This window comes from Mus caroli, chromosome 17 (assembly GCF_900094665.2).
Source record: "Mus caroli chromosome 17, CAROLI_EIJ_v1.1, whole genome shotgun sequence".
NCBI lineage: Eukaryota > Metazoa > Chordata > Mammalia > Rodentia > Muridae > Mus > Mus caroli.
Genome location: NC_034586.1, coordinates 20,546,220 through 20,555,375, shown reverse-complemented (window position 1 = coordinate 20,555,375; position 9,156 = coordinate 20,546,220). Strand labels below are relative to the sequence as shown.

Below are 9,156 nucleotides of genomic sequence, written 5' to 3'. Positions count from 1 at the left end.
GTCACCTTGCATGGAACAGTGTGGGGCTTGCCAATCTTGTTCCCCCAGTAGCCTCTACGCACAGGGACGATGGAAAGCTTGGCCAAGATGATGGCCCCTCGGATGGCAGTGGCAACCTCCTTGGAGCACTTAACACCAAGACCAACGTGACCATTGTAGTCCCCAATAGCGACGAAAGCCTGTGAAAAGACTTAGGTGAAACGGCTGGAGACAGGTCATGGCACCAGCACATCCCAAAAAGGACCTGTGGTGCTCCTCTAGGCAAGAGAGGCCACTGTGAGGCCAATCCAAAGTCCTGGAGGAACTCATTTTCTCTCTCTCCCCGTACGAAAGTCACACGGGTAAAACCTTGTGTAACCATGCAGAGTGAGAGAGTTTTGCTCAACCTCACGGCCAAAAAGCAATCTTAACCAACCTTAAACCTGGTCCGCTGGCCAGCCCGAGTCTGCTTCTGCACTGGCATGATTTTCAGAACCTCATCCTTTAGGGACGCACCCAGGAAGAAGTCAATGATCTCAGACTCCTTAATGGGCAGGGAGAACAGGTAGATCTCCTCCAAGGACTTGATCTTCATGTCCTTAACCAGGCGGCCCAGCTTGGTGACGGGGATCCACTGAAAAAAGAAGACACCAGTCAAAGGGCTGCCTCTCGGTGCAGGGGCGAGAAGCCCGCCCCGCCAGCGGCCCAGACCTACCTCCTTGTCTTCAGCTTTACCTCCACGAGCCCCGCGGCCTCGACCACGGCCACGGCCTCGGCCACGACCGCGGCCCCTAAGACCGCTGCCGAATCCTCCGCGGAAGCCGCCGCGGCCTCCTAATCCTGGGCCCCCGGGTCCTCCGGGCCCTCCCGCTGCACCGGCGTCATCCGCCATTTGCTAGTGACAAAGAAAAGAGGAAAAAAAGGAACTCAGCAGAACTCTAGGCTGTGCGGTCCTGCCAAAGCTTTGTCTGTCCGGATGTCCACGGATTCTCACGGCCCAGGCCGGCCGCAAAGCCAGGTCCCAGCAACATAGACTCACGTGTTTTCCCGAAGAAGAAGAAGAGGGAGGCGGCGCGGAAGGGACATTTTATAGTGCTCCAAGAAGCGCGAGATCTCGCCTGCCTACGCACAGCACCCGCAGGCTGTGGTTGGCTGCGTGTTGTCCCGCCCCCGCCGGGTTCTGTCTGCGCCTGCGGACTCCCCCTCGCCGAAGCCGCGCCCTACACCAGCCGGAAGGACGTATAAATACTCGCGCCCGCGCTCTGTGGTCCCGCTTGTGTCCAGGAACCCGTGGCGACGTTGGCGTGTTCGGGTAAGTCGCTCCTCACGGCCTTCTCCAGGCCTACGCAGTTGATCCAGTAAATCGGCGTTCGTTGAAAATCACCCTCGGCTTTGGCCTGTGGCCGGGGGTGAGATTCGGCGCCCAGAGCCACAGAGGCCTCAGCTCACCTCCCGCTGCCCCGGTGTGGGAGGGTGAAACCCAGGCCCCTACATTCCAGAGCGACTCGCCGCCCCGCGGTCCGCCCTGTAGCCACAGTCCTAACCGCCTCTTTTATTTCGCAGGTTCCCCTGGATATGGACGTTGCCGCCACCTCCCGAAAGAATTGTCCTCTTTTCTCAAATAAAGTGATTTAACCTAACTTACCGTGTGTTAGTGTTTTTTGTTTGGTTTGGTTTTTCGAGACAGGGTTTCTCTGTGTAGCCCTGGCTGTCCTGGAACTCACTCTCTAGACCAGGCTGGCCTCGAATTCAAAAATCCGCCTGCCTCTGCCTCGCAAGTGCTGGGATTAAAGGCGTGTGCCACCACTCCCGAGGAGACATTTTATAAGATTTATTTTTTATGTATATGAGTACACACTGTAGTTGTACAGATGTTAGTTGTGAGCCTTCGTGTAATTGTTGGGAATTGAACTTAGGACCTCTGCTTGCTCTTGCCCAAAGATTTATTTATTATTATAAGTTCACTGTAGCTGTCTTAAAACACACCAGAAGAGGGCATCAGATCTCATGGGTGGTTGTGAGCCACCATGTGGTTGCTGGGATTTGAACTCAGTACCTATGGAAGGGTAGTTAGTGCTCTTACCCACTGAGCCATCTCCCCAGCCCGACATTTTTTTTTTTTTTAAAGATTTATTTATTATATGTAAGTACACTATAGCTGTTTTCAGACATTCCAGAAGAGGGCGCCAGATCTCGTTGCGGATGGTTGTGAGCCACCATGTGGTTGCTGGGATTTGAACTCAGTACCTATGGAAGGGTAGTTAGTGCTCTTACCCACTGAGCCATCTCCCCAGCCCGACATTTTTTTTTTTTTTAAAGATTTATTTATTATATGTAAGTACACTATAGCTGTTTTCAGACATTCCAGAAGAGGGCGCCAGATCTCGTTGCGGATGGTTGTGAGCCACCATGTGGTTGGGATCTGAACTCTGGACCTTGGGAAGAGCAGTCGGGTGCTCTTACCCAATGAGCCATCTCACCAGCCCCCGACATTTTTTAAAAGATGACCACCTACGCTAAAATAAATTTGCAGGAATGTGTATTTCTTTTTCAAGTAGGGTACCAGTGACGACCGCTGAAGTTCACCTTAGTAAACCAATAAAATTTTCAGTTTACTGAGCATGTGTGGCCCCACCACACTACTCCAAGTCAAATGACCTATGTATACTGTTGTAGCTCCCAAGATGGCCTTCTCTGAAAGGGTGTGAAACAGTATTTCGTTGTGTAGCTCTGGATGTCCTGGAACTCAGATCAGACTGGTCTCAAATTCAAAGAGATGCCGCTGCCTCCTCTGTTGAGTTTAAAGGAAGGTACCACCACCATGGCCTGGCTAAAAGGAAGACTTTCAGGGAATGTCAGCAGCTCCACTACTGTTGCCTTAGAGCTACCTTATGTCCTTCCTATGGTTATCTGGCTAATGTGACTTCTGTACCAATATGGAGACCATGTTACACCCAAAAGGGAAAAGACTACACTTCAATATATACACAACTCCATTGTCTACCCAAAGGCTTTCAATTTACAGTTGAAAAACCTCTGGGCTTTTCCACAGGATGAACCTCCTGCTATGGAACTTCATCTCCCCCACCACCACCATCACCCCAGACAGGGTTTCTCTGTATATATATCCCTGGCTGTCCTGGAACTCCCTTTGTAGACCAGGCTGGCCTCAAACTCAGAAATCTGCCTGACTCTGCCTCCCAAGTGCTGGGAAGATTAAAGGTGTGCGCCACCACCGCTCAACTGGAACTTGATTCTTGATGAAGGTATGTTAGTGGAGAACATCAACATCTAAACTGACCACCCAGTCAGTGGAGGAGCCGCTGGGATCTTGCTGGCTTCAAGGAACCAGCCTCTACAAGCTTGGTTCTCTTGCTTAGGCAGCAGCTGTCAGCCACACAAGACAACACAATGAATCCATAGACTACTGAGTTAAGGCCACCCACCTTCGGAGGGAAGCTAGGGGTAGGTGGTCATGAAGTAGGTCCCAGTGGGCTCTGGACCAGAGCTGTGATTGGCCCACGCTGAACAATGCCACTGTGATGTCAGTCCACACGTGCTGTCAAATGGAGGCTCCTGAACTCTTGGGTCTCAGTGGAGCTGCCGTCCAGATACAGATCATGGTGAGCCCCGTCATTTCACCAGCTCTGTTCCAGGCAGATGCCCAGCTGCCTAGAAATAGATTCTATCTCCCTCTGAGAATGGATGACAGTCCTTTTCTGGGACAAAAAACTTTCAGAAGGCTCTTAGCTAGTATGTACTAGAAACATTCCAGCTTCTTCAGGCAAGAGTTGGCAGCCTTGGAGTCAGCCCCCACAGATCCACCCTTGAAGTGGGTGCAGACCCGTCTAAGCTCTCTCCCTAAGTTTCTTTGGATAGCCGTCCTCCCTATCAAAAGATGGCTGGGTTATCTTGCTGGTAATAGTACTTGTGGCAGGGGCTTGGAGCCTTGGCACTAACACTGACCTGGTCTTCGCAGAGTGGTGGGTATGATCTCAACCTCTTTGCCAGCCCTCCTGACTGCAAGTTTCTGTGTTCCGTCTGCCATGGGGTTCTCAAGAGGCCAACAAGGTTGCCGTGCAGTCACATCTTCTGTAAAAAGTGCATCTTCCGGTGGCTAGCCAGGTATGTCGGGGGTGCAGGTGGGTAAGGCTGGGGGCTCATTCCTGTGGCCAAGAATGGGAAAGTCTACCAAAAGCTGGGTTCCAATAGCTATAAGACTCAACTACAAAGTCTAGGACACTAAGCATGTGTGTGCCCTGGCTCCATGTGTCTGAAGTCCCTAGCCTCAGCTTGGGAGAGAAAAGCTCACTGTAATGCCCACTTTATGCCTCCAGACAGAAAGGAGGGGCTAGCTGGGTTACCCCCATGAAGACTTGCTCTGGCACGCATATGACCTCCACCTTCATACTCATGCCGCCCTCTAGACAAAACACCTGTCCATGCTGTAGAAAAGAGGTGACAAGGAGAAAGATGGTCGAAGTGAATAAACTCCGAAGAACCATTGGCCGCCTACAAGTCAAGGTAGCTCTTGAGCATCCACTCCCGTCCTCCTTTGGTGGGGGGTGGGGGTGGGGGGCTGGAGGCGGCAGGAACAGAAGAGGTGGAGAGAACCAAGAATAGGCCAAAGGTCATTGAGATGACAGAAGAGTATGAGTCTACCACTTGCTGTGCCTGTCCATTAGAACTTCAGGTAGGAGTTATGAATCTGCCGTTACTCTTCAGCCCTCCAATTTTACCAAATGAAAAAGGTTGGAATCACAAAAGTTCAGGAAGCTCTAGAACTTGTTTCATAGTCTGTGGATTACCATAGATGACGGATTACCTGGGAGCCCCAGCTAGTAGTGACTAACCTAGTTTAATCCATACTGAGCTTTATCATACTCCCTAGTGCAAGAACGCTGCAGCCGGCTGCTTGGACACACACCCTCTGGCTCATCGCAAGGAGCATCAGGACTCATGCCCGTTTGAGCTGATGGCCTGCCCCAATGAGGGTTGCACTGTGCAGGTACTGCGAGGGGTCCTGGATGAACACCGCCAGCACTGCCAGCAGAATGGACAGCAGCGCTGCCCCTTAGGCTGTGGGACCACCCTGGCTGCCTTGGAAGGTGAGCACCACAACTGCTACCGCGAGCTACGTGATGCTTGGGTCCAACGCCATGAGCGCAACCGGACCCTGCTGCTGGGCCTGCTGGGGCGTGTACGCCGGGTGCACCTCACCACCAGCCTCATCCACCAGCAGCTGGCACAGCTGAGCAACTTCCTGGAGGATGATGATACCCTGCTCCTGAATGCCCAGGTGCAAGAGACTGAGGTTCCCCCGGAGGCTGAGATGAGGGGTACGCAGGGCCAAGGTGTCTTATAGAGGAGTTAAATAAACACTGAGCCGAAGCCTGGCCCACCTCACATCTCAAGTCCTCCTTGCCTTCTCTGTGTTCCGTTGTCCTGGTCATCCCTGCAAATCTTCCATATTAGACACTGCCCTTTCTCCCCTGGATTGTTCTCCCAGACTTTTTTTTCCCCCACTGAGACAGGATTTCCCTGTAGCTCTGGCTGTGTCACCACCGCCCCACTACCTCCCAGACACTTCTTTCCCCGGTTAGATCTATCACTGAATAGTCCCCATCCTGCAAAGTTCTTCCCTTCTTCGTTAACCCACCTTTTCTCTCCACGGCTTTTCTGCACCTTCCTACCAGACTTTAATAGCTTCCTAGCTGGTACTACAAATGACTCAAAATCCTAATGAAGATTAGAAGTCAAAGAAATCCGTGTTCTCTTGTACTTAGTCTCCTCTGCGTTCCTCCAAGCCAGCCAACCGGCTCTGAGCCCAAAGCACCATGCCCAGAGGACCACAGGCCTTCCAGCTTTACAAGTTCAATAGCTCAGATGTTCCCCAGCTTTACTACCTCACGTACAATGCTCCCTCCTGCCCTCTGCCCTCCCTTGCTAAATCTGCATTGACACTTAATCTGCATTAAGTACTGTGAATTTTCTCTCCTCCCTGGAAACCCTGCTTGGTCCATTGAAAAAGTGAGCTATGTAAGAGCGAGAGTTTTAAGCCAGGAATAATGTTGCACACCTTTAGAACTCTGGCAGAGGCAGAGGGCTCTCTGTGAGTGCAAGGCCTCCCCGGTCTACATACCAAATTCCAAGATAGCTGGGGCTACATAGACTCTGTCTCAGTAAAACAAAAGGTTAGATGTCTCAAAGCGTAAGATCACTGGTTGCTCTAACACAGGGTTCCGCTTTCTTTCTTTTTTTTTTTTTTTAAGATTTATTTATTCATTATATGTAAGTACACTGTAGCTGACTTCAGACACTCCAGAAGAGGGCACCAGATCTCGTTACGGATGGTTGTGAGCCACCATGTGGTTGCTGGGATTTGAACCTGCTTGTGGACGTTGTACATCGTGGTGCGGAGCCTAGTGCGCACCACGATGTACAACGTCCAAAAGGATTTGAACTCTGGACCTTCGGAAGAGCAGTCGGGTGCTCTTACCCACTGAGCCATCTCACCAGCCCAAGGTTCCGCTTTCTTAATTGCACCACGTACATGGTGGCTAACAACCATCTGTTACTCCAGTTCCATGGGGTCTGATCCTCTCTTATGGTTTCTGGGGCTAGGAGGCACACAGGTGGTACCCATACATTCATACAAAACAATAAAAAATGTCTGTTTTCTTCCCCGGTGTTGTCCAAGTGTCCAAAGCAATGTCTTATACACAGAAGCTGTATATTCAACAGGCAGTCTTTTTGATTTTTCTTTTTTTTTTTTAAGATTTATTTATTTATTATATGTAAGTACACTGTAGCTGACTTCAGACACTCCAGAAGAGGGCGCCAGATCTCGTTACGGATGGTTGTGAGCCACCATGTGGTTGCTGGGATTTGAACTCTGGACCTTCGGAAGAGCAGTCGGGTGCTCTTACCCACTGAGCCATCTCACCAGCCCCCTGCATTAACTCTTGAACTTACGTATATGGGGCTTGAATTACTTTGCTTTTTTTTTTTCTGACTCATAACCATCCATTCCCAATTTATTTGCATCAGTGTAAAATGTAGGCACTACAGTTATTGGCATTCCTTTTAGTGTATGTGGGAGAAGCCAATTAGTTCAATGAATGAAGATTGGCAAAGAGCCTGCAGCCGTTTGGGAGGAATCAGCAGCAAACATCCCCAAAGCAAGTGACTCCAGTGTGGTCACGTCAGGAAGAGAAACACATCCAGTGAGTCCCCAGGGTGGCTGGAAGGGTCCTGAAGTGAGACCAAAATTTAAATAGAAGGGCAGGGATATGCAAATCTATTCAATATCTGTCAAGGTTTTATGGACTGGGTGGCCTCAGCATTAAAGATAGCCGGTTGGGGGCTGGAGAGATGGCTCAGAGGTTAAGAACACTGGCTGCTCTTTCAGAGGCCCTGAGTTCAATTCCCAGCAACCACAGGGTGGCTCACAACCATCTTTAATGAGATCTGGTGCCCTCTTCTGGTCTTCAGGCATACATGCAGGAGACTGCTATATACATAATAAGTTAATCTTTTTTAAAAAGACAGAGACACTAGCACTCTACAGGCAGAGGTGGGTGGATCTTTGAGTTCAAGGCCAGCCTAGTTTACAGAGCAAGTTCCAAGATAGGGCTGTTACACAGAGAAACCCTGTCTCGAAAAACCAAAAAAAACAAAACAAAAAAAACCAAAACCAAAACAAAAAAACAAACAATAAAAAAAACCAAAACAGAGCTCTGGCTGATCTAGAAGACCTGTATTTGATTCCCAGTGCCAACGTGGCTGTTAATAACATGTGTAACCCAAACAAAACAAACAAACAAACAATAACATGTGTAACTCAAACAAACAAACGAAAAAAAACCCAGTGCCTGGCGTGGTGGTGCACACCTTTAATCCCAGCACTTGGGAGGCAGAGGCAGGTGGATTTCTGAGTTCGAGGCCAGCCTGGTCTACAGAGTGAGTTCCAGGACAGCCAGGGCTACACAGAGAAACCCTGTCTCGGAAAAGAAAAAAAAAGAGAGAGAGAGAGAGAGAGAGAGAGAGAGATTAAAGGCATGTACCACCATGCCTGGCCATTTATTTCATGTGTATGAATGTTTTACCTTACATGTTTGTATGTGAGCCATGTGCATTACTGGTGCTATAATAAAGTCAAAAGAAGGCATGGGCTATCCTGGAAATGGGGTTATGTATGGTTGTGGATCACCATGTGAGTATTGGGAATCAAACCCAGGTCCTCTTCAAAAACAAGTACTCTAAACTGCTGAGCCATCTCTCAGCCACTACAAGTATCTTTTTAGAACATCTTCATTTCTGTAAGTGACTGGGAGTTAGATTCCCAGATAGAAAGAGGGGGCATGACTAGGTAATGAGGATTGTATTAGTCAGGGTTTTCTTAGAATATGAGTATATGTATAGAATGTGTATGCATATATATAATGTATATATATATAATTTATTTATTAGAATGGCACATAGGCTGTAGTCAAGCTGTCTACCAATGGAAGGTCCAGGAATTCAGTAGCTGTTCAGTCTATGAGGCAGGATTTCTCAGCTGGTCTTCACTATACACCAAAATTCTGAAAAAAAAAAAAATAGGCCAATGAGCACGGTTCCTTCTTCCACGTCCTTTATATAAGCTGTCAGCAGATGTTGACCCAGTTCAAGACCCAGTGGATCTTCCCACCTCAAAAGATTTGGATTAAAGATTTGGATCTCAAAAGATCCAAATTAAAAGTAGGTATTGGGGGCTGACGAGATGGCTCAGCAGGTAAGACCACTGAGTGCTCCACCAAAGGTTCTGAGTTCAAATCCCAGCAACCACATGGTGGCTTACAACCACCTATAATGAGACCTAAGGCCCTCTTCTGGAGAATCAGAAGTCAACTACAGTGTACTTATGTATAATAATAAATGAATCTTTGGCCTGGAACAGTCAGGGACTGAGCAAGTGGGGCCGACTAGAACAAGAAGAGATCCTAAAAATTCACTTCCCAACAACCACATGAAGGCTCACAACCATCTGTACAGCTATGGTGTTCTCACATACAAAAGATAAATAAATCTTTAAAAAAAAAAGTGGGGGGCTGGTGAGATGGCTCAGTGGGTAAGAGCACCCGACTGCTCTTCCGAAGGTCCAGAGTTCAAATCCCAGCAACCACATGGTGGCTC

General features: G+C 49.0%; 2 protein-coding genes, 1 long non-coding RNA gene and 2 other non-coding genes across 5 annotated transcripts in view; 3 read left to right on the top strand and 2 right to left on the bottom strand.

The window, feature by feature from the left end:
* Rps2 (ribosomal protein S2) overlaps positions 1 to 1,085 on the bottom strand; it is a 1,901-nt gene extending 816 nt beyond the window's left edge. The window contains exons 1-4 of the mRNA XM_021186190.2: positions 1,019 to 1,085; positions 695 to 874; positions 416 to 613; positions 1 to 179 (exon numbers count right to left, since the gene is read on the bottom strand). Of these exons, the coding sequence (XP_021041849.1) occupies positions 1 to 179; positions 416 to 613; positions 695 to 871 (554 nt within the window). The 5' untranslated portion in view covers positions 872 to 874; positions 1,019 to 1,085. The remainder of the gene's footprint in view (positions 180 to 415; positions 614 to 694; positions 875 to 1,018) is intronic.
* On the bottom strand, positions 243 to 376 carry LOC115029766. The gene has a single exon (XR_003835332.1). It is a non-coding gene; the product is annotated as a small nucleolar RNA SNORA64/SNORA10 family (small nucleolar RNA).
* A 76-nt stretch (positions 1,086 to 1,161) lies between the features above and the next one.
* Positions 1,162 to 1,619, top strand: LOC110312526. The gene is made up of 2 exons (XR_002380062.2): positions 1,162 to 1,291; positions 1,543 to 1,619. It is a non-coding gene; the product is annotated as an uncharacterized LOC110312526 (long non-coding RNA).
* LOC115029798 lies at positions 1,348 to 1,475 on the top strand. The gene has a single exon (XR_003835360.1). It is a non-coding gene; the product is annotated as a small nucleolar RNA ACA64 (small nucleolar RNA).
* A 1,913-nt stretch (positions 1,620 to 3,532) lies between the features above and the next one.
* On the top strand, positions 3,533 to 5,739 carry Rnf151 (ring finger protein 151). Its single transcript, XM_021149748.1, has 4 exons — positions 3,533 to 3,602; positions 3,959 to 4,104; positions 4,407 to 4,503; positions 4,871 to 5,739. The coding sequence occupies exons 1-4, from the start codon at positions 3,546 to 3,548 to the stop codon at positions 5,342 to 5,344; spliced, it is 774 nt and encodes a 257-aa protein (XP_021005407.1). The 5' UTR covers positions 3,533 to 3,545; the 3' UTR covers positions 5,345 to 5,739.
* Positions 5,740 to 9,156: the final 3,417 nt, after the last annotated feature.